The 24,934-nt window shown below is 38.1% G+C and overlaps 1 protein-coding gene across 1 annotated transcript; it reads left to right on the plus strand.

Moving 5' to 3' along the window:
* Window positions 1-695: 695 nt before the first annotated feature.
* Window positions 696-24,586, plus strand: LOC142100243 (fibronectin type III domain-containing protein 7-like). The gene is made up of 13 exons (XM_075184175.1): window positions 696-867; window positions 963-1,217; window positions 1,943-2,203; window positions 5,132-5,392; window positions 8,051-8,314; window positions 10,770-11,033; window positions 13,527-13,784; window positions 14,358-14,618; window positions 17,348-17,608; window positions 19,069-19,329; window positions 20,650-20,937; window positions 22,393-22,617; window positions 24,425-24,586. The coding sequence occupies exons 1-13, from the start codon at window positions 696-698 to the stop codon at window positions 24,448-24,450; spliced, it is 3,057 nt and encodes a 1,018-aa protein (XP_075040276.1). The 3' UTR covers window positions 24,451-24,586.
* The last annotated feature ends 348 nt before the right edge of the window (window positions 24,587-24,934 follow it).

The following is a 24,934-nucleotide window of genomic DNA, read 5'->3' on the forward strand; positions in this document are numbered from 1 at the left end:
AAATAACCTGTCTGCTGGAAAATACCACTGCAACTTTACTCACCTCTACCAAGATGCTTCTGTTTGCCCTCTGTACCTTTCCATGTTGGAGTTTCCCTGCATACTAGGTGCAACAATCAGGAGAAAAACCTTAGCTAAATTCTCTAAATGAACTACCCACTAATTACATTTAATTGTTTATTTCCTGTATTTCCAATGATCATTATTAAGGTAGTCATTAACTCTGAAACTGGAAAGAGAGGAAAATAGGATTGTCATATATATTGTACCACTATATTAGGTTATTGGCACCCACTGGTAGGCGGCAGATGCTGTGTATTTAAGAGGGGCAAATGTCATCCCATTAAAAATAGTGGCTACTGTTGCCTCCAAACTGGCTTAATAAATTACATTTTTTTCACTCTCAAAACTGTGTGACAATATGCAAAGAAGGAAAAATCCTTAGGTTTATCTTCATGTATATTGAACGCTACAGTCTGTCCATCATTCAGTGCAATGCCAACATAAAAGACAACATCTGTGTTTGCTAAATGTGAACAAAATGGCTTTTGATTACTGTGCTTACCTCCCCTTTTCATAAATAGCATTAATATTTTATTTTAATTTCAGCTCCCTGTATTTCCACTAATCTAATCAGTTCTGTGACCTGTGAGACCCATTATTTGTCTGTGTCATGGGATGATGCCCCTGGAGCAATGACATACACGGTCACAGCTCGTAGCAGACAGGATGAGAATTCCATTAAAACCCAAAACACTTTCTATGAATTTAAAGACCTGTTCTGTGATGAGGAATATGACATCATCATAAGCAGTGAATCTGAAACGTGCAACAGTTTAGGAAACAGTTCTCTCCACGTTAAGACAAGTAAGTTTTAAGCAAAAAAAAAAAAGAAAAAGAAAAATCAATTAATATGGTTGGAGGGCAAAGAAACATTTTTTGTTTAAATATTTTTTTTCTAGTTCCTTGTCCACCCCGGATTTTGGAAGCCTATGCATCATGTGAAAATAATTCAGGCTTTATACAGTGGGATATTAGTCACAATGCTAGATCATATAAGGCTGTAGCAGAAGGAGTGAATCGCTTGTCCTGCAACACAACTGATACCAGCTGTGAGATCCCCAAGTTAGAATGTGGACAGAATTACACAGTTACCGTTTGGGCAGAAGATGGAATTTGCACGGGGCAAAGTAGTCCCAATGTGACATTTAAAACAGGTGGGTGTAATGTGTAGTTCATTGGTGTAATAACTGTAATTCACAGAGAATAAGCGAACGTGGGTCATGATCCAAAACTTATAGTACTTGCCAAACACAGAGAAGAAGCCTCTTGATTCCAGGACAGTTAGAAGATGTGTTCCACTAAGCAGTGCCATGAACACCCGTGGGATGAAAAGATTGTTTTTAGAGGAGTGAAAGGGGTTGAAAGTGGCCCAGTATTCAGACGTTGCAGGCCCCAGTGAGATGGCCATGCCCCTTGTAGTGTGACCATGTCCCACATCTCATGCAAGCCGCTGGGAGATATGTCACAGTGCAGTATATGGTAACAAAATGCAGTATATACTATTGCATGGTAAGAAAAGTAGCAAAAGTTTTATTAATATAACGGGTGCACTGGAAACATATAATAGGTGCAGTATGGCATCTTTAGTGATTGCATCTCCTGCATCTGCCACATTAATGTCCTTTGCCGTTTCTGCACCTTCTCTTCCAATGCCATGGAGGAAACAGTTACAAATACAGTTTCTATAAACAGTGCTGTACCAAAAACATTCACATATAATATAATATTTCATAACTTTTAGTCTTAAGAGAACTGAAACAAAGTGTCTCGAAGGAATTTTTATTAAAGTGATGACTTTCTTGTTCAAGTAATTTCATGTTGTAAAGTCTGTGTTTACTGTTCAAGCTTTACTATTAATATTATATTTCCTTATTTTCAGTGCCATGTGTGGTTCAGAATATTACCTCCACAGTAATGTGTCAGGACAATGCTCTCCATGTATCATGGAATGTCAGTTCTGGAGCAACTGCCTATTCTGCTACAGCTGTAGGAACCCAGGGGGATATTGTCATAGCAGACACGCCAGACCCCAACTGCCTGTTGTCTCCACTGCAATGTGGGGAAGTTTACAGCCTGACAGTTTTGGCTATGAATGATGAGTGTAAGAGTTCAGAGAGCGCTGCAATGAAAATCATATCTGGTGAGTGTCCTGGTACCAAGGATAAATTGAGTTATAATTTAGATTTATGACTTTATGTAAAGAGAAGAAAGACTTCTGCATTAGTATGGTTGCAAATGTAATCTTATTGAATAGAACAAACTCCATAAACTATGTAGTTGTTACATCATTGAATGATCCTGGCATCCTAAGGTCAGCCATCCTGTCTTCGGTTTCAGTCACTTGAGGGGGTCTTGATATGGTACCATGACCTGTAGTATAACATTCCTTCTGAGATTTATCAAAGTTTAATTTCATTGGTGGTTTTGAAACTGCTGCACATCGGCAGTGATTTTGCTGTAGAAGCAGTTTGGAGAGTGTAAAACTGTAAACGCTGGCGATGTTCGGTGGTTTACAAAGCCCTAAATCGCATGTGGTTTAGCCCAAACTGCATACAGTTTAGGTGAAACACCATTATTAATGTCAAATAAAAGAAAACCTGGGTACCTGCTGGTACCCCTGGGCGGTGGGTATCAGGAAAAAAGAATGTGCCTCCTATATTAATTGATTAGTCAACAATACCAATGAGAGACTTCTCCTGATTAGCTACCCATCTATAACGTAGGCAGGCTTGCTGGACTTTAACTCATTTGTGCCGGTAACTCCTAGTGTGCAGTCCGCTTCGTTGAAATGGGTTTTTACTCCCAATGGATTAAGACAAGAAGATAGTAGGAATGTATTAATTACCCTGCACTACAAAAAAAATAGTTATTATTAATTTATTTACTAATAAAGGGGTACAGCTGAACTATTTACTAATCAAGAAGCAAAGCTGAATTATTTACTAATCAAGGGAGTTATTTATATATTAATAACAGAGGCAATATTCATTATTCTATTAATATAGGGGGCATATATTTATACTCCCTGGTACCCATTGGTCAGGGGTGCCAAGAAGGACCCATTGCTACTTACCAGTGGGCCAGGCATCTCTAGGACCTGAAGAGGTTCGGGACAATCCTAAGTAGCATGGCCTGTTAATGAAGGAGAGGCAGTTTTTTGCTTTGTTCTTTTAAACTTTTTTCATTTATTTATTTAACTTTACAGTTTGAACTTTCACATCATTCTCAACCAACTCTTTTATCGAGCACGTATTGCCTGTAGAGTTTATTAGTCCCCTATATAAAGTTTCAATATATTTGAAAACCATACCCTTTCATGCAAATTGGAGTTAATTTTATTTTTTATTATATTTTTTATATTTTTTGTAGAGGTTTATTTCAGAGTGGATGAATGTGTATGCTAATCACTTCATCCCAGAATCTATAAGTGTATGTGTCTTCTGGATTCTCTTGTAAATTAAGAAAATCTCAAAGGTTCCAATAGATTTTTTGTCCCTATGTAGACTATTTGAGGTTCCCATATCTCTGGACTATGGATAAATCAGTTTGTACTTCCCTATAGAGTTGATGATTATTGATTATTATTATTATCATTGATTTGTAAGGAGCCACACTGTTCTGCAGCACCGGACAGTGGGGTGAACAGGACATACGCCAGGTAGACAAAAAAATAGACATGAAAACAAAGAGTATGGAGGGACCTGCTCAGGAGGGAACTTAAGTTCTGATTAGAAGAGGGCACAGCTGAAACAAGAGGAGTGAGTATGGTTCACAGTTATTGGGACAATTGTAAGGAAGATTGAGTGTGGGTAGTAGAAATGGGGGTAGGATAAGTGCTAATAAAGAGGTGCATTTTCAGAGAGTGTTTAAAGATTTGAAAGCTGTAGGAGATTCTGATGAGGAGTAAGAGGGAATTCTACAAGCTAGTAACAAGAGAAGTCTTGTAGGTGGGAGCGAATAGTGGTTATGAGAGAAGACACAAAGTGCAGATCAGAGGTAAATCTAGAAGAATTGGATGGAGAGTATTTTGAGATGAGATTTGATGTCTTTGAAGGTTTGTTGTTCTACAGGGCTTTGTAGGTAAAGGTGAGTAATTTGAATTGAATTGACACGTGGAGTCAGTGTAGGGATTTGCAAACTGGTGCAGCAGATGTGGAGCTTCAAGAGAGCAGTCTTGCTGTGGCATTGAAGATGGATTGAAACAGATATAGATGGGTAAGGGGAATGCCATATAGGAGGAGGTTGTAATAGATAGTGTTGGTATATTCATGTGGATATAGCATAGATAGAATTGGTTAAACAAAATAGTACAGAAGGGAAAAGCTCAAGGGAAGAGAGGTAGATTTGGGTGTCATCAATGTACAGGTGGTACTGGAGGAGAATGAGAGGTTTGGACAGGTTGTGGTTTAAGTAGTGTTGGGACATCCAAGTGGATATGGAGGAGAGGAAACACATGATTTAAAAAGAAAAGAGAGAGTTAAGTGATGAGGTAGTTTTTAGCAGCTTTGACTCTTTAAACCTGAAGAGGTGTGATGGGGGATGGAAGGAGTGTTATAACGTAAGGAATGTACAGTTAGGACGTGTTTAAGCAATTTCATATGGATTCAAACTCGGATGTTGTTGCAGATACTGCTGAAAAACGTTTGGTTTTTTTGCGGATTGTTAGGTAGGTACAAGTAGCGGATGGTGATGATGAACAACCAAACTAGCAAACTGCTTGTTAATAGTAGTTTGCAAATGATTTGCAGACACTGTTAAGTTTTTAGTAGTCGCTCTGCCATACATTAGGATTTATCAAGCGTGTTGTAGCAAAGATTAAGAAAAATTAACTCCATGCGGTATACATAAGTTTACACTTGTGTGCAACTTTTTCAATCACAAGTTACGCTTGCGTTACACTCAGTTGGGCCCACAATATATAATTAATATAAGTTCCTTATTAAAGGCATGAGTTTGGAGCTTTTATCACCAAGGTCAATCCATATGTGCACTCAAGTTAAACAGCCAGGCAGTAATTAACCATTAATGGTAATAACACACGTTAATTTGTATTATCTGCATCTTCTAGCACCTTGCAGCCCGATGCATCTTACAGCTTCATCAGACTGTGAAATAAAAGGAGCATCAGCCTCTTGGGAACGTAGTGTTGGAGCCGTGTCATATATTGCAGTATTTCATGGGCCGGATGGAGATGACGTTTCCTGCACTTCAACATCCACCTCGTGTTCAGTGTCTGGACTACACTGTGGACAAGCTTACAACGTCACAGTCACAGCCTTTGACGGCAGTTGTCACAGCGTAACAACAAATACAACAATTGTTACAACAGGTAATTATACCATAATAAAATGAACAGCGTGTTTCAGCTTGGTGTACATATTTATTAAGTTTTATATGAAAGCCAACTATGCAGAAACAAACATAAAAGCAAAATAGTGAATAATTGCTGCTTATTGGTGATAATGTCATCCAAGCAAATATGAACATGAAGTGGGTCAGTAGGTAATTGAAATACTTTTTTAAAATCATGGTTAAAGTTCTGTCCAAAGCTAAAAACAAAATACATGACCTAATTTACAAAGTTCAGTTCATATTCACCACAAAACTCCTTAGATGGTCCACCCCGCAGACTTCAAGACAGGGCTGGTGCTAGCATGTCTGGCGCCCCCTGCAAAAAAAAAATTTTTGCCCTCCACTTTTATAAATTATTTGTTAATTCAATACTGCATTTTCTTTTAAAACAAAATCATATAATAAACTTTAATAAAGAGAGTAATAAAAATAAATACATTAAACAGCAAACATGATTTTCTATGATTAATATAAATGAAGAATATTTATTTTTTGTAATAAGATCTTACACTCTTTGCAAATTAGTTTGGTTGTGCACCCTCCTCCATCACATTTTTGTTTCCTCCATCACACTGTACGCTCTCAATCATCACACTGGACCCCTCTTCAACATCACACTGTGTCCCCTTATGATCCCACTGTGCCCCTTCAACATCACACCCTACACCCTTATCCCACTCATCACACTGTGCCCCTTCAACACCACACTGTGTCCCCTTCTGATCCCACTGTGCCCCTTCAACATCACATTGTGCCCCTTCAACATTACACTGTGCCTTTTTCAGCGTCACACTGTGCCATGGTGCCATCTTTATCACACTGCCCCTTCATCATCACACTGGGTCCCTTCATCATCACTGTCCCCCTCCTTCATCATGCCCCCTCCAAATCCCACTGTGCCTCTGCTTCACACTGTGTCCCCACCTCATTCCATTGTGTCCTCTCCATCATCACTGCCCACCCCCTCGTCCATCACATTGCTGTCCACCTGCATCGCATTGCTATCACCATCATCACTGTTCCTCCCTCCTTTCTCCTTCATCACATTGTGCTCCCCCCATTGCTGTACCCTGCATCGCATAGTTGTCACCATCAACAATGTCCCCCCTCCTTCATCACATTGTGCACCCTCCATAGTTGCCCCCTGCATCACATTGCTGTCACCATCATCACTGTTCCTCCCTCCTTCATCACATTGAGCTCCCTCAATTGCTGTCCCCTACATCACATTGTGCGTCCTTCATTGTTGTCTCCTGCATCACTTTGTAGTCACCATCACCACTGCCCCCCCTCCTTCATCACATTGTGTGCCCTCCATAGCTGTCCCCTGCATCACATTGCTGTCACCATCACAATGGTCCCCTCCCTCCTTCATCACATTGTGCGCCCTCCATAGCTGTCCCCTGCATCACATTGCTGTCACCATCACCACTGCCCCCCCTCCTTCATCACATTGTGCTCCCTCCATTCTTGTCCCCTGCATCACATTGCTGTACCTATCACCACTGTCCCCCTCCTTCATCACATTGTGCGCCCTCCATAGCTGTCCCCTGCATCACATTGCTGCCCCCTCTGTTCTTGTTGTACTACATATGAATAGAGAACAATAGAGTTTTAGCCTTCTTTTAACATCACTATAAAGTAAATTTGAGCTGGCAACTCATAACTCCTGCGAAGATGCACTAATCATCCTGATACAGCATATGTTGGTCCTGGGCTCTCTTCTTTTTTTTATTTTTTTATCCAGCGCCCCCTCTGTTCCTCTGTTCTTAACTTACCTATCTATGACCTTATTTTCTTCTCTTCCTTTTCTTCTGTCTTCTTCTCTTCAGTCTTTTCTTCTTCTCTTCTTGCTCTCCCGGTGCGTGGCTTCACTCTGCGCTGTTCCTCACTGACAGTGTTGGGACATGATGATATCACACTCCAACAATATCAGTGAAAAAGGAGCAGAGGGAAAGGGGAGGATGGCAACGAACGCCGCCAGGCTTTTTCTAATTTTATTTTAATGCCGGGAGACAAGCGGGAATGGCGGGCAGAGGAAAGCTCCTCACAGGCATGGTGCCCCTTGCCTTGCTTACCCCGCTTACCGCATTTCGCCAGCCCTGGTTCAAGATGTACAATGCTCCCAGGGGGCACCTCTGAAAACCAGAAGATCACCTCCTACCATTTTAGAACCATCCCTTTCATTAAATAAAGCTTTGAGCTTAAATGAGAGTGGGGATATATTGGGACTGCCTTTATTCTATATGACACATTTGTGTGTTTATTTTACATTGGGAATTAGAAATATGCCTTTATTTCCAATGAACTGTGACCTGATGTCCACTAGCACAGAGCTACTGGAAAATTTAGTTTGTTTTGTGAAATAGAAATGTCTATGTGCCTTTCCACACAGCAAGGCACACCCCAAAAAATGCACCCTTTCCACTCCTTTATCTCATTATAATCATCTTGCTCCGCAAAATGAAATCTTATTTTTGGAATAAATGTGATAATGGTTTTTACAGCAGAATAATTACATTTTTACCAATACCGTAATCTACAAACATTTATCTATGATTAAATATGTCAGATGTTTTTTATGCTTTCAAAATGTCCCTTTTGTCCATTGTAATCCATTTCTCTCTATTAACAGTGCCATGTACTCCCACCAACATTGAGGCCAGCATAAACTGCTCTGCAATGGATATTATGAATGTCACATGGTCTCCCAGCAGAGGGGCAGAATCCTATGTAGTGTTGGCAAAGGGGCATGATGGGCATACACTCTCGTGTAACACAACAACTGATACTTGTATCATCAATGCAGTGCACTGTGGAGACAATTATACAATCTCAGTGACAGCCTGGAACACTGACTGCAGCAGTGATACTGTCACCATAGAGGCTGTGGAAACAGGTAATAATGTAGGCGACTGTAACTTGAGATAGAACAACATTGTATGGTGAGATGAAAGCTGTTTTTTTGACAATAAAATGTTTGCTCTCATGAGACATTTGATGGAAATAATGAGGCTGATTCATTAAGGTGTGCAAAATGAACGCATTGTGCGTTCTTTAAAGACACACATAAATTGGGCTTACACACCTCCATATTCAACAAAGAGCTAATCTAAAGATATGTCTGTTGATGAATATGGGTTTGGTCTGCTTTTCTCTAACAGACAATACACTACAATACATCCAATACATATGTTGAAGTTAAAGTCCCAAAAGAACACACAGAAAAAAAAAAAATAATAATAATGTGACCTGTTAAATGCATAGTCATTAATGACAAAGCAGTTTAAAGAAAAAAGTTTCTTTTAATTTTGTTTTACCCTAAAATACATTTATTAGTATGTTATGAACGTCAACTGTGCATCAAATGCATTTTTACAGTTTGCATACACAGCCGTCATCATGTAGCTGGTGCAAGTGATAAGACAGAAAAACATGCACCTTTGAGATGCCCAAAGCTTGAATCGGATGCTGCTGCGTACATTCGAGCTTGGCACCCTTACTGTAAATTGACTACAGTCATATGCCTATATGCCCCTGAAATTGTAGGTTGTAGTAAGAGTCCTCTGTGCTCGAAAATGAATTGGATGTTACTGCGTTCTCTGGCGTATGGTTTGTTTCTGGGCAAGCGCATACTGATTTTACGTAAAATACAGCACGTATTGGTATTTACGTTACTTAATGAATTAGACCCAATATAGATAATTAATTAATTAGTCAAGGCAATGTATTCACACCAGGGTAAGCCAGGGCGAAGCCCTGTTACCATTTTTTGCTGCCAGGGCGAATGTAAGAGGAATAGGCCTTTGTTTTTATTCTTGGGGTAGTGACTTCTGCATGGTTGCCATTTTCTTGATCTGTACATTGGAATATGTGACTCTATTCATAATTCCTTTTTGTAAGTTAATGTTATTTAAACTAATAGGGCTACAGTTAGCTAGACATTTGCACCCTTTAGCTGGATGTACTCTTAGGGGCATATTCAATTGTCGGCGGGTTCCGCTGCGGAAAAACTAATACCGTTAATACGGTAATCTCTCGCTGGATTTTAGCTCGCAGCTCCCTGAGCTGCGAGCTGAAATCCAGCGAGTAAATTACCGTTACCGTATTAACGATTTTCGGCAATCCCGCCGACAATTGAATATGCCCATTAATGCTAAATGAGGCCCATAATCTTTTCTACATGTTCATCATACTAGCCACACTTACTATTTAGCTTAGGTGCAATTAGTATTTTGCATGACCATTCATACAGCTTTCCCACAAAGGGCTTTGCACACTGTTATATACTTAAGTGACTAGTATAGCTCTGGCATTTTTTTATGACATTGCTGCCTAGACACATATATGCACAGACAGAGCCATAGCTTAAAATTGTAATGCTTGGGGCGAGAAGGAAACATGCTGCCCCTTAACCCTCAGCTTTAACCAAGTTTACCTAAAATACTCATAATCTTTCGCCCCCTTCAGTATTGCGTCCTGAGTGGTCACGGCCCTAGTTACGGCCCTGCCGGCACACAAGTGGAGCTGGGTACACACTACAGGTTTTTCGACCTATAATTGTGTCAATCCCACTATAAACGACTGTTAGGTCCGATATTGCATTAGTCTGTACACTCCCACGATCATGTTTTATTGTACCAATGCACATCGTATCATTTGATTTTTATAACCGGACTAAAAATCACTATAAACAATGGAACGGGCAAATTCTGCAGTGTGTATGCACTCGGAACCAGCAGTTTCCATAAATCTCTATGGAGTTTACAGAGTTATAATTTTTTCAGCAGATGGTTATGAAAGATGAGGAGCACAGATATGAAGGTAAATCTGGTATACATATGAATCGGCATGCTCATCAGGACTTTCAATCATTGGTGAAATTGTCACAGATATCTCATCCGGAGACATTTTCTGCAGCGTATACCCAGCTTCCTTGAGAGAGACTATCTGAGTACACAGATTAATTTTGATAATAGCTGCCTGTCACTTTTATATATTTTAACTAACACTTATCTCTTTTGTCGTTCAAGAAATTTTCTTCTGTGACTGTGACAATGTAACTAAACAACTGGACATATTTGTCTAACATTCATAAATATTTTTATTACTATTGTTGAATTACATTTATAAGTATAGTCATTTACAGAGTATTGTTACTTTTTATTTGAAGTGCACAATAAAAAGGTTTTGTACAAATAAACATACATTTTTTTTCTTAACTGCACAAAAAATGAGATTGGTTGCTTTGGTCATAGCACCTTTTTCTATGCACCAGTTTTATAAATACCATCACTGTTATGCAGATAATAAATGTTAGCTCTTTGTCAAATATTTATTGTTTTTGTACGCAGTTCCATGCACTCCTGATTTGGTTGAGGTGGAGATTGACTGTTTGACACATGAAGCCCTGGTGTCCTGGCAAGAACATAATATCCATCCAAGTTACCACACAGCAGTTACAAGTGATCCATTGGGGATGGAGCACTCCTGCTCTACTTTTCTCTCCTCTTGCCATATTTCTGGCCTGGAGTGTGGGCTGGAGTACAATTTTCAGGTGTATTCCACTAATAGTCAGTGCAGCTCATTAAAAAGTGTGGTATACAAATCTATGACAGGTGAGTGCTGGTTGAATCTATGACAGGAACACTCATTATTGTATGTTTAGGGTCAGTCTAAAAATATCTGAGCTGCATGGTGAACACAAGGTCAAGCACTGCTGATTGTAAAGGTTATTTTATCTCCAGTTATTTAAAGTAATAAAGAGTGGTGGAGGTAATTATAAAGATCCCATTGCAATGACCTCCATATCTTTTACTTGTTTATTTAAACTACGCTCCCTTCTCCGATGCAGTTGGAGAGGTGGTACATTGCTATATTAAAGTGATCGGCAGCCTCAGAGTTTGTCTTACTATATGTTCACTGAACTGGAACTGACTGCATATGCCTACACAGCTGCTTCCTGGTTCAGTACCAGTTCAGTAAACAGCTAGCAGCAGAGCCGGATTTAGACCTCATGGGGCCCTAGGCAAGATATTGGCTTGGGCCCCCCCCCCCCTTCATACACACAGTGGCCCCTCACACACACATAATACACACACAGTGGCCCCTCACACACACATAATACACACACAGTGGCCCCTCACACACACATAATACACACACAGTGGCCCCTCACACACACATAATACACACACAGTGGCCCCTCACACACACACACACACAGTGGCCCCTCACACACACATAATACACACACACACACACATAATACACACACACACACACACAGTGGCCACACGCAGGGGAGGGCTGGCAGACTTTAGCCCGGGGGGCAAGCACATAGCTCTGGCCCATAAGTAGCGGCCCATCCTTAAAGGGTGGTTTTTGGTACAATATATATTTAGCTATATAAAAAGAGACTATTTTAGTGTTGCTTAATCCATATATATATTTTTATGCCCAGGCCCAGAGCTGGATTAAGGATCTGGGGGGCCTGGGCACTTTAGACAGGTTAACCCCCTATGATGTAACATGGTTATCATTTTAGACACATACACAGGCAATACTGTGTGCACTACTCTTAGGTGTACACAGTTCTGCCTTCAGGAGCAGTACACGGTGAAGCGGGATATACCTCCCAACTCTCCTAAGTGAAACAGTCACCCAAATTCGGGACTGTCCCACCAGATTCAGGACAGTTGGCAGACTGTCCTGCTCTCCTACCTGTTCTTGTCACGGTCTCCACTTGTGGCTGCTGGTTACTTTAGCTCATTTGCTGGTTGTCTGGATCCTGGAATATTGGAGGCCCTATTTGGAAAAAAATTGGTACATAAAATTTAGAAAACTCCAACTAGTCCCAAGTGTTAATTAATAGCACCCACATTTTATAATTAGGCCTCCCTCCAGCCACAACATTAAAACAATATTCACATTTGCTAAATAGATCTCTTTCCCTCCAACCAACCCTGACATTAGATAGCACACACATTTAATATATAAACCTATTTCCCTCCCTCGAAAACAGACCCAGCAATAATTTAAATAGCAATTACATTTAACAAATATTACCATTTCCCACAACAATCACAGACTTTAAAAATACATAATCACATTTAATAAATAGACCTCATTTTCCACAAACAGTCCACAATCAATAAATAGCTTCCAAACCACCCCAGCATTAAATTAAAGGTCTAATTACCCCATTATAAATTCATAGGCCCCACAATTAAATTAAATTGCCCCATCATCACCCCACAAATAAAATAGCACACAATAATTAGCCCCACCTGCACTCCACAATTAAATAGCCTACCTCCCACATTGTATTAAGAACCTCCACACACACTAACTACATTCATTTACTGCCTCCCCACACACTACATCCATTTAATGCCTCCCCACACACTACATTTATTTACTGCCCCCACACACTACATTAATTTACTGCCTCCCCACACACTACATTCATTTACCGGCCTCCCCACACACTACATTAATTTACTCCCGCCCCCCCCCCCCACACACACACACACACACACTACACGAGTCGCGCGCGCAGGGGGGGGGTATTGTGCCACGAGTCGGGGGAGGGGCCACATTTTTTTTAAAATATATTTTCTGGTGTCCCCCCCTTCTGGGCCCCCTGAGAGCCGCTAGGCCCTAGGCAGGTGCCTAGGTTGCCTAGCGGTAAATCCGGCCCTGGCTAGCAGGCTAGGCTCTGGTGGCACTTAGAGTATGTACAGGTCTCAAATATCTTTAAAATCTACAAGAGTTAGAAGCTATATGCTGAGCTGCTATCTTAACAGCCCAGGTGGCAACTGTTCCCAGACAGATGCAGCTGCACTGTTCACCACTGGTCCAGGAGGTCCCATAAGACATTGGGCCCTGGACACAGTCCCCCTATGGCTCTGGGTGTAGTGACAATTGCCCAGTTTGTCCCTTCCCACCCAACAATAGCCATGTAGAGATCAGGTAGAATTTTAAATGCACATTTGTAAACAAAAGCGTTTTTCTATAAATGGTTTAATAATATACTTAACCACCACTTTCATTTTTGCCTGATAATGATGAGCTACTAGTACTAAATTTGGTATTTGTTTTTAATACAGCTCCATGTGAACCAAAAGATATTACTGCATCTGTACATTGTGAGAACAGTGATGCGTTAATAACTTGGACAAAGACCAGAGGGGCCGTATATTACATGGCCACACTGTCTGGAATTGGGACAAGCTTGAGTTGTAATGCTACTGATACCAACTGCTCATATTTCGGATTGCAGTGCGGCCAAACCTACAATGCTTCTGTAGTGGCCATGGATGGCAAGTGTACTAGTGGGCCCTCCACTATAAGTACATTTAAAACAGGTATGCTTGTAGGATACATTTAAGATTAATTATAAAGATCATAGCAAAAATGTCACTTGTTTGATTTTTGTCTAAGAGCAGTTAACTAACAAGTTGTTTATATGAGGTGATCCTCTTATGTTAAATTTATCACAATAAAAATATCCTATAATCAATTTGGATTTCAATACAATTGTTTGAAAGACTAGGGGGTAAATGTATTAACATGTGGGTTCTTCAACACCCGCGAGTTCAGCGTCTTCGGCGATTAAATTTAAAGCGGCGCTGCATTGTAAAGGGAAACTTCCCTTTACAATGCAGCGCCACTTTAAATTTAATCGCCGAAGACGCTGAACTCGCGGGTGTTGAAGAACCCGCATGTTAATACATTTACCCCCAGATGTATTTAACATGTTGCCTTTATCACATACACAAAAAATTTACATTTTCTACAATGTTACTTAGATAATATTTATTGGGGTAGTGAAGTTTTGTTTGTTGATGGTCTCTAAATATAACATGGCATTTTAACTAATATTTGTACCTGACGAGATCAGTGAAACCCCATAAAATGGTCATGTCTCTTTTATGTAGCTCCATGCCAACCCCAGGGTTTGAACATTGGCCTTGATTGCAGCAGCCAAACAGCTTCCATGTCCTGGGATGAGAGTGATGGGGCCCAATTGTACAATGTACTCATTGAAAGCCTCAATGGGACAGTATCTTCATACACCACAAGCCATATCTCCTTCAGCTCTGATGTTTTACCTTGTGGCCATACTTATGGTTTTACTGTTATGGCACTTGGTGGAACGTGCAACAGCTCCAGGAGTCTTACCCTTTATGAAAACTCAGGTAATAAAATATCTAATTCTTCCACATATTTATGGAAATGTAAGTATGTTTGAAACTTTATCCAACAGGACATACTGTACTTGGAATTTTAGATTCATTGTAGTAGTCAACAGTTCAAAGGGTTTAGTGAAACTAAAAATACATCACTTCAGTTACTGGCCCTGCCTCATTTATGAATTGTATCAATCTGCAGCTTGTATGGAACATTTATGTCAGCTTGGAGACTGGCTAATGACTGGCTAATCAATATTGCAAGCTCTGGCTTTGTCCTGTGAAAAGATAGAGAAGCACCACCTTCGCAAGCAATCGCTACTTTCTATACAGAACAGATAGCAAGATGGACATCTTTATTTCAGTATCAAACATTCATTATTTCAAGTGTCAGTTCAGCAAAACAAATGCTTTGATATAGTGTGTTGTCCAAAAAATGGTTGTAAAGGAGAGCAGTAGTCCACTGACCAGGATCATTGCCATTTGGTGGCTCCTCTCCAATAGCTATTTTTCCTGTATTGGATGGCAAGGAACAAAATTTAAATCAGTGTTTCTAACATATAAGAGCTTCTCATGTGATAAGAGCACTGATCAGTCCCTGTTATGTGTAGGAAACACAGAACTTCAAAATTCATTCTTGTGACTGCCGCACAATACAGAGCGCTTCCGTGTGAACATTGCACAATACAGAGGGCATCCTTGTGACCATTGCACAATATAGAGAGCATCCTTGTGACCACCACTCATTACAGAAAGCAAAATGTTAATTTTATTGATACAAACTGTATGGTTAGGGCCTGATTCTTTGTTGGACATAACATACATGCAACTTTAGTTTAACAAATGAACATGGAGCATAATTACAGCTGTATTCAAATCTAAGTGGATTTGAAAAAATATTTCCATATGAATTTGGGTATAAATATACTCTGGCTACATGTGACCATATGTCGATGGACAGGACAAAGTGCAGGATAGGCTCATGCTTATGTGCCAGAGCCATAACTTAGAATTCTAGTGCCTGGGGCGAGAAAGACAAATGCCGCCCCCCTAGCCCTCAATTTTAACCAAATGAACCTAAAATATTCCTAAATTGCGCCCCCCTTCAGCGTTGCACCCTGTGCGATTGCCCCTGTCGCAGAGCCCTAGTTACAGCCCTGATATGTGCAATATAAGGTCACATCGGAACACATACATAAAAAAAACAGTTTAACAATAAATTAACAACTCTTAGAACTGTAATCATTAATAAAAAGATATGTATTTTTTTTTATTGTTTAAACAGTAAGTACATCAATCAAGATGTTCTTAGTGCATACTGTACAAACACAATGCCTTTTTATAGTCTATCTTAATTGCATACATATGTTATGTGATAGCTAGTGGCACGCTTACATGTAGTTTTTAATACAAATACAAAGACTATGCCGTGTTAGTTATCACTATCAGTTGGCACTTACACCTTCCCTGTACTGGTGCAAATGATACGGCTAAAAAACACATACTTAAGAGAAACACAGAACTTGAAATAGCCGCATCTGCCTTGTCACGCCCTCGACATGTCCTTACTGTACATGGTTTACATTCATTCACTCCTTCCATCCCCCGTTCCACTCTTCAAGTTATAAGCAGTCATAAGTGTAATTTACGTCCAGACACGAATTGCATGCAATTGCGCTCATTGACATATTGTTCCTTTCTCTGCATGTGAAGAGCTATTTCACGCAAGATTAGGCACGCAGTGGGCCTTACGTCCAGAAATGATCCAAGCCCTCAATGTGTGAGAATGTGATCATCAACTGACATTCCAAGTATAACATTGAACACAGCTGGATTACATTGTATGGAATTTATATTGCTTTTATATCCATTCTGGCCTACTCTACAATTAATTAAGCTACTCAGTTTATTTCTAGCACTGATGTCATTAATGACAATGATTGGCTATAACATTGCTAATGTCACTGTTTTCCTCTGGTCTTGAAGGAACATTATGCTAAACATTAAAAACAGAATATTTTATATAGCCATTCTTGCCCAATAAATACTCTCATTTTATTGGAAGGACAGAAAATATATAGGGTTTGGGATGCCATTAAAGTGTATATTTAAAATTACATTACTGATTACAAGAAATGAGATTAGTTTAGATTAATCTGACAAATCTGAGTTTTACATATCTAATTCAAACCTCAGATTGACTTGAAATTGCCCTCTTGTATCTGAAAGAGAGGCAAAACAGAATTTTTACATGATTGAAGGTCAGGTCTCGTGAGATTTGGATGCCACCAACCAAAGCTTCTGCCTTTCTGGGAGATGCATTCATGCTCGAATCTATGTGCATAATGCCATATCAAAAGCACAACTAAGGGTGTTCACAGATCTGTTGTGCTATATAATCCTGGGGATTTCTGGAGCACTTATCTGCATTAGTCTTCATTCTGCATTAATTTAGTGACCTGGCATAGTGGTTTTGCTCTCATGTACTGTAATAATTATGCCATTTGATTTGAAATAACTGTGTGTGTATAATGCTGAAGATGATGACTTGCTCATTTCTAATAATGTTATGCATTACTATATCTGCAAAATATGTGTAGTTTGAATGATTTTGAATATTATGTAATGATGGGAATAGATGAAAAATACTGATATTTACATGTGTTAGCAAGTAATTAATGGTTGGTGATAACTGGATTATGTGGAACTATCTGTAATTATCTTTATTGGTTTTCCAGCTCCCTGCACACCCATGAATGTCACATACACCAAAAATTGTCCCACTACCATGGCTTTTGTCACATGGTCAGAAAGTGAAGGCGCTATTGACTATCATCTAACAGCCATTGAGTCTGGAGGAATGCAGACATATTGTAACAGCACCAATAGCACCTGCTGGTTAATGGATTTAAAGTGTGGATTGTCCTATTATGTCGAAGTGGTGGCTGTAGGCCAGAGATGTAGTAGTAACACAAGCTCTTTAGTACTTTTGGACACAGGTAACCAGCGCTTACTTTCATTATTATCTACATATACACATCACATACTGTGAATATGACCAGATATCTATAGATCCAATGCTGAAAACACTGAAAACCAACTGCAGATCAGTATAAAATAGAAAAAGTATATTTACAAGTCTTGAAGTAGCCTCAACAGTGCAGTGATGAATCATGTTATTGGCCATTGCTGTAAAACTGAGGATTTAATTTACAAAGAACACTGGATGCGTACCACAACTCACATTGGTTTGCCCCATGGACCATAAGGTACACATCTACTCTCCACTCTCGGGAGATGTCTCTGCAAAGTGGAGGGTCGCCTTGGTTTGTGGGGAGCCGGAAAAAAATTATATAAGATTACAGACTTCTACATCTTTACATCAGCCCCTTACATTAAAATAAAGTTTATCCATTGTCTCCTAAAATACTGATAAGTTTAACAACATTTTTTACTTAAATTAGTCACTGCACTGTCTGTTTGTGATTACTGATGTGAGATACTGAGATTCCACATCATTGACTAAAGACTAGTTGAATTTCTATTAATGTGAGAAAAAACAATTAACACGGATGGTGAGCTCCAGTCAGCGTCTCCCAATTACTTTGATGTACAGATTAATTACAATTGGCCAGTTCATTTCAATGGGGTTTCTTCATGTAGTGTAAAAGTTGGAAACGCCATTGAAGTAATTCTGCTTTTGAAATGAATGAGAAGGCTCAGAGATTCTTGGTGAAATCATGTCTTTGAAATCAAAATAAAATTTGTACAAATCACATGGTTTTAAAATAAAATTATTTGACAGACCTGAAATTTTGGACAATGAATTCCAGAAAAGAAGAAGTTAACAATATCTAGAAATTTTGATCAATTTAAAAAGGGTGAAAAATCAAACCCCTAAGATTTTTAATTAAAGAGGAATAAACAGGATTATACACAGAGGGCCTGATTCATTAATGAAAGCAAAGCACAAAAAAAGGAATACATTTGTTCCTGGACAAACCATGATACAATGCAATGGGTGCCTATTAGTTTATTATATTACACATAAGTAAAATACTAGCTGATATTTCATGTAGCACACAAATACTTCATAGCTTTTTTTACACTGAAATTTAAGTTTATCTAGAACACTCCCTACCCCAACCATAAATCTGTCCCCACATTTTAAATTTTCTTCCGCGTCCAAAGCAACATGGTTTTGCCAAGGTCCAATTTTCCCCCTTTTTTTTTTTTTGCTTTGCTTTCTTTAATGAATCATTTTGATTGCAGAAGCCTCTTTCCATTGGTCCTGGGGAAATTAACAGAATAGAGGTAAAGGTATGGGGAAGGAAAACTTGGGGGATATAGGAAGTGTCACATAGTTTGAAAAGTATAACGATCAATAGTATAATAATGAACTAAAAAAAAGTGTTTTTAATATAGTAAACCTATTAAAAATATGTTTTATTTTTGGCAGCCCCTTGTCTTCCAAAGAATGCTGCAGTGCACATGGAGTGTGAAAATAGCTCTGCCACTTTTTCATGGGAGAGAAGCAGAGGGGCACTGGGCTATCTTGCCATGGTGAAAAAAAATGAGGACTTTGTATACTCCTGTGACACTATAGAGACAAACTGCACTGCCCCAGACCTGAGTTGTGGAGATTCTTATTCCTTCTCAGTGTTGGCTACAGACATGCAGTGCAACAGTTCATTTACTACACCCATTGTATCTGGTGTGGGTAAGTTTCAGAACTAGAAATATGTGTGATAGTTACAACACTTGTGTCTCAACTATTAAACACATTTTGATATAAAGTTATATTAATTTTCTGTCTTTACATTAAATAGGTGAATAATGTATATACAGAGTAAATTACAATTTTGGTTAAAGGCAAGGTGAAATTGGTTCTCGGCAAAAATGTATTTACGCCTGCATTGTCAGGCTGAAAATAAAAAAGTATTCTTATTGTTCTAACAGAGTGTAACATTCTTATGATGGAAAAATTTCACTGCTTCTCCTTAATGTTTATATAAATATCAGAGATGACATCTTTTAGACAGTATTAGCAGCAGTAGTTTGGGTCTCTCTCTAGTTTTCTGTGAGAATATGGGCAAATTTAGACTGGTACCAGGGTTATGGTACAGCACAATTTGATTTTGGAGTCAAGATAAATGCAAGAGACCCCAGATATTTTTTTTACTAACTTAAATAACGGACAAACATCAACTCAACTATATCTTGCCAACATTTTTTTAACACTGACCTAGTAAAACATTAACTGATGGCCGGTCTATATTGTGCCCCTAACCCTAATAAAAACTATATTCTAATCTAACTTACTAACCTATAGCTGACCTAATTAAACACTAATGTCATATGCTAACTACCAACTAACGTAACCAACGTTATAACTATATAAACCTATATTATACTAACAAACTAACTAAACTATCTATGCTATACATGCTTAATATAATAAATTATCTACACGGCTGCCTCCATGTATTCCTTCACAATCTAGCTCATAGGTAATTTTTTTTTAAAAAAGTGTTGAAATAGGTGGAATAATTGCTGACCCACTGAAATAGATGAATTCACCAGAGCATGATTAAAGACAGCCTATCAAGAGGCTTCACATTGGCTCTTTATTTGTACAGTACATACTGCCTTATCTACTTAATTAAAGGACATAATAAAAACTGTGTTCTTTCATGACCCTGATTGCACAGTACAGAGCTCTCTTACAGGGCAGTTTCCTTGTAATGTCAAAGCAGGAGTGCCGTGTGGTATGGAGGACATCAGCCTAGGAGAGAGCGTAGTGTGTGCTCAAAACCCCAGAAACCTAGAGTGCCCTATATTATGTCTTCTCTAATGGGGCAACACTGCTGTGCAGGTACCATATGTTTTGAGAAAAGCATAGCACACAAAGAACTATAGTATTGAATAAAAAAGTAACAATGATAGAATTTTTAACTTTTAGTCTAATCATATTAAATGCATCTTTGTTTGAAATGAGTTATTCATTAAATTTTATTTTTTCATGGTTATTTTGCCACAGTTCCATGTCCTCCAATTGAAGTGGAAACTTCAATTTACCGTGGCAGCGTGAAACCTCAGGAAGTAGAGATATCCTGGAATGGGAGCCATTGTGGCACAAATTATATGGCCACTGTCCAGGGACAAATTGGATACGATCCAGAAGCCTCATTTATTCTGAACTCTTACTGGACATCATACATGGACTTTTACATCCCTGTGCCCTGTAGCTCATCTTATAATGTTACAGTAACAGCTCAGAACTTGGCAGGAGCCAGCGACCCGACCACTCCCATAGCAGGCTACACAGGTTCGTATAACAAGTTATATATGAATATTTATGTTTCCATTCTATGTATTAACTTTTGTGTACATTAACTGAACCTCAGCGTTTCTGTGCTACTGTCCTCCCATTAAAACATTTTATTTAAGATTAGGAAGTTTACCATCTATTACTAAGGGTCCAATTTTGGAAAAAGGCACCTGAATCGCTATTAGAATTTTCTCTTGAGATATGGAACACTCAGTGATAAGATGACAAAGATAGGTGTTCCACCTCGTTACATTTAGATTGTAGATTAATCCATAATGATGTGTGTATAACAACTATTATAGGGCTGAATACTCGAGCATATTAATATAAGGCACATCATATAGCAAACACAATCTAAGCTAATTCACGACATGACAGATCTATTGTGAATACTTTATTACTAGGTGGAAACCAAATCCAGGCTTCGTGATATATCTCAATGACCATTGAATTTTTTATGACATAACAGGTGACACTATATTACTTTTTTCGTACAATATATCCTAAACAGAGGTCATTGGTAATTTTACTCATATCATATTAACTGACCAAGTATTGGAATTTTTTGGTTCAACTTCCCAAAGTTGGTATATAATATATCATAGGACGCATCAGACAGTAGCGCAGATCTAGCAGTTATCTGCTAATTTTAATTTCACTTATTATTTTTGTATATTTGTTTATTATTTTCATTTCATTTCACTTTAGCTTTTATTATTTTGCTAAGGAGACACAATATCGTTTGGGGTAGATTCCCTCTATACGATATAAACTGTTCTGCTTTTTAATATAAATTAATAAAATTATAATTTTTATCATCATTTTTCTGACTCCTATGAGTGCCTCCTAGCACAGGTTCTCTTCTTTTCCTTCTTCCTTGTATTAACTGAACCTTACATGCACAATTCACACTGATTTATATACAAACTCCTATTATTTGGCATTAGTATTGATTAGTGATGTCATTGTGTACCATGAGATAACGTTTTATTGATATTCCCTGCTGTAATGAATCTGAATATTTAAAGCCACCATCAGATTTAATGTTGCATAATGACCATATAATTTCAAAGCAAATTCAAATATCCTTATTACCATTTACTTTAAAAGGACATTTTATTCAGTATGCCTGCACTTTAGTAAAAACATATAAACATCATTACATTAGGGCAGACTTCATAAAAAAAATTATAATTTATGTTTTAAGCAAATTATTGGCACAAGTCTAGGCCAATGCTATTCATTATAAAGTATCAACAGTACTGCACATCATATATAATGAAGATAAAATACATGGTTGCAACAGTTACAGAATATTTCTCATGTTTCTTAAGCACTGTGTCTAGCTACAAAATAAAATGATCCTTCCTTGTTGATTGAAGCTACTTCTTTATTTTCAGTGCTCTAAAGTACACTTGCTTGCAGTAATCTCCTATTCATTTGTTTTTGTAGCTCCTTGCCCCCCTCAAGTCACACCACTGGTCATAAAAGATGGAACAATATTGATTTCATGGGAGCAGACACCATATGCAGATGAGTACCGAGTGGTGGAGATAGACAACAATAATATAGTATGCACAACACCAGGACTGTCTTGTAACGTCCCCATTACAGCCAGTTCCTTTCAAGTTATTGCAGTTAATCCAGCAGGAGAGAGCACACCAACCTTCGTTTCAGGTGACGTACTTAGATAACTATCACTACTACCTATATGAAAGTCAGCCATGTAACATGTATATTTCAATGAGTAACCTGACGACCATACTGCTAGCAGTTCTAAAAAATTTAAACCAGCAAACTTTACAGCCATGTAAATGTGTTTCATATTCTCCATATTTTTAATTTGCTTTGGAAACTATGTTAGGGTTTTGAGTTTATGCCTACAGTCGCAGATCGTTATCTGGAGAGCATGTATTTTATACCTTTTCCATTCTTCTCGCAATGCAAACTTCAAAATAGTTAGTGAAACTGAAAATATGATACTTTTGTTATTGAGAACACAAGATACAAATGGTTTACAAAGGGTTTGACAAATCATCTGGAGTATAACCAAAGGTTTCCGTTTTTTTCAACGTGTTCTTCTACCATGACTGCAAAGGCTTTAGAAGGCCAAAAGCAGAACCACTGCGTGATCTAGAGAAAGAGATCCCCATAGCTATTAGCCAGGGCTATTTTAAAACATAACATGTGGGTTTTACCTACATTTATAATATATAAGTTAATGAAAATAATTTACTAGGAAATATTTCGTAATTCTACAATTTAAATTCTCTTAAATTCAGCCAATGAAGCAGGGGAGGGGGCAAATGGCATAGATATAGTGCCAGCGAACTGCAGCAGGTGAACAGAATATTTGCTCATTTCAACTAGAGAAAAAGGTAGGGGGTTTAATTTGAAAAAAGAACCCAGGGGTCATTTACCATAAAACATTTAAAGAAAATGTCCATATCACGTAATATGTTTGACCAAGCAATGTTTGCTTTTTTTTGTGATGATGATGATTAACAGGTAATAACGAATTTATTGTTTGGCAGACAAACTTTTTGCAGGACTGATGGAACTCTTTTGGCTGCCTTTTGAAATAAATATCTTTAATGCACAATGTATTTTAAAAGAACAAGCAAAAACAAAACCAAAAAACCCTGCAGTAACCGTGAGGTTCAAACAGCATTTTTAGGTTCTAATGCAGCCGTTATTGGACAGAACCACAGCTCTGTTCAGTCAGCATCTGTATTAGAAAGTAATTATTGCTGTTTGCATTTTCACTTTCCCATTTTATCATGGGACAAGCACTGTGGGAGCATTGCGGGTAGCGCGTCATCCCGAACTGAGTGTCCTAGGTGCCCTTTTACTGTGGGGCAGTAAAATGTTTGTTAAATAATTATTTTAGGGTAGAATCATCATTTAATGATTTTGACATGTAAGAATATATTGGCTAATTATTGGCAACGGTAATTAAATTATTTTCACAATGATAGCAGTATTTTCTACATACTGTTTACAATATACTATATCATCTTGCAGCTAGCGTGTTTAAAACTAGGTGGTTATGAAGATCCTAAATAGTTTCTTGAGAAGAGGTATGGAAGAAAAAAAAACAACTAAGCATTGAAGATCATGCAGATAAATCTAGGCTTATTCCCCATACAAATCAGGTGACATTGTTTAAACATGAGCTTTTCTGAAGCTTGATTGAGAAAATCCTACAGTGGTATCAGAATTTAACCATTCTTTTGCATGGGTGAATAAAATTTAAATTTCAGGGGCATGAACGTCAATCTTACTGAAGAGGCTATTATTTTTCCTTACTTCCACTGTTTAGAACTGTGCAGTAGAAAAAATATACATGTCCTTATTTGAATAAGAGCAAAATTACTCAAGCAGGAAGAATACTCCAACAAAAACTTTTTTAAATAACAATAATTAATTCCTATAAACCATATTTATCATTGAACATACTATTTGTCTTTTTTTTTCCTAACAGGATATAATGGAGTGAGTTCAAAGTAATGGCCATGATTAGTTGCTGCTGCCGACTGGTAGATACCGCTGCTAATACTCTTATTCATAATCCAGCAATATTCGTTGCATTATAGGCCAATCCATGAATAAACCTCATCTATTTTGTGTTAAGATGACCATAGTTTTCTGTGGAATTGCTTTCAGTAATAACCATTTGTGGATAGTTATGTATTTTTCATTCTAAAATGTTAAATTTGATTTCTGAAATTTACTATCATTTATTAAACATTTTATGATTTAGCGATTTTGGTAGATTTCTCTGTGTTTAAAGTTTAAAATAATATTTTTTATTTTAATGTTATAAGACACATGTAGACTTTCTAATAAACTCATCAATATACAATGCAGTGCCTGCTTTCAAACCTGCCCATACCAATAAGAAAATAAGCACATAATACAAGTGTGTGGAATTCTGAAAGATTGTGCATAATTCATAACAAATGCACTAACTTCTAAATATGTAATTCTCACC

This window comes from Mixophyes fleayi, chromosome 8, assembly GCF_038048845.1.
Source record: "Mixophyes fleayi isolate aMixFle1 chromosome 8, aMixFle1.hap1, whole genome shotgun sequence".
NCBI lineage: Eukaryota > Metazoa > Chordata > Amphibia > Anura > Limnodynastidae > Mixophyes > Mixophyes fleayi.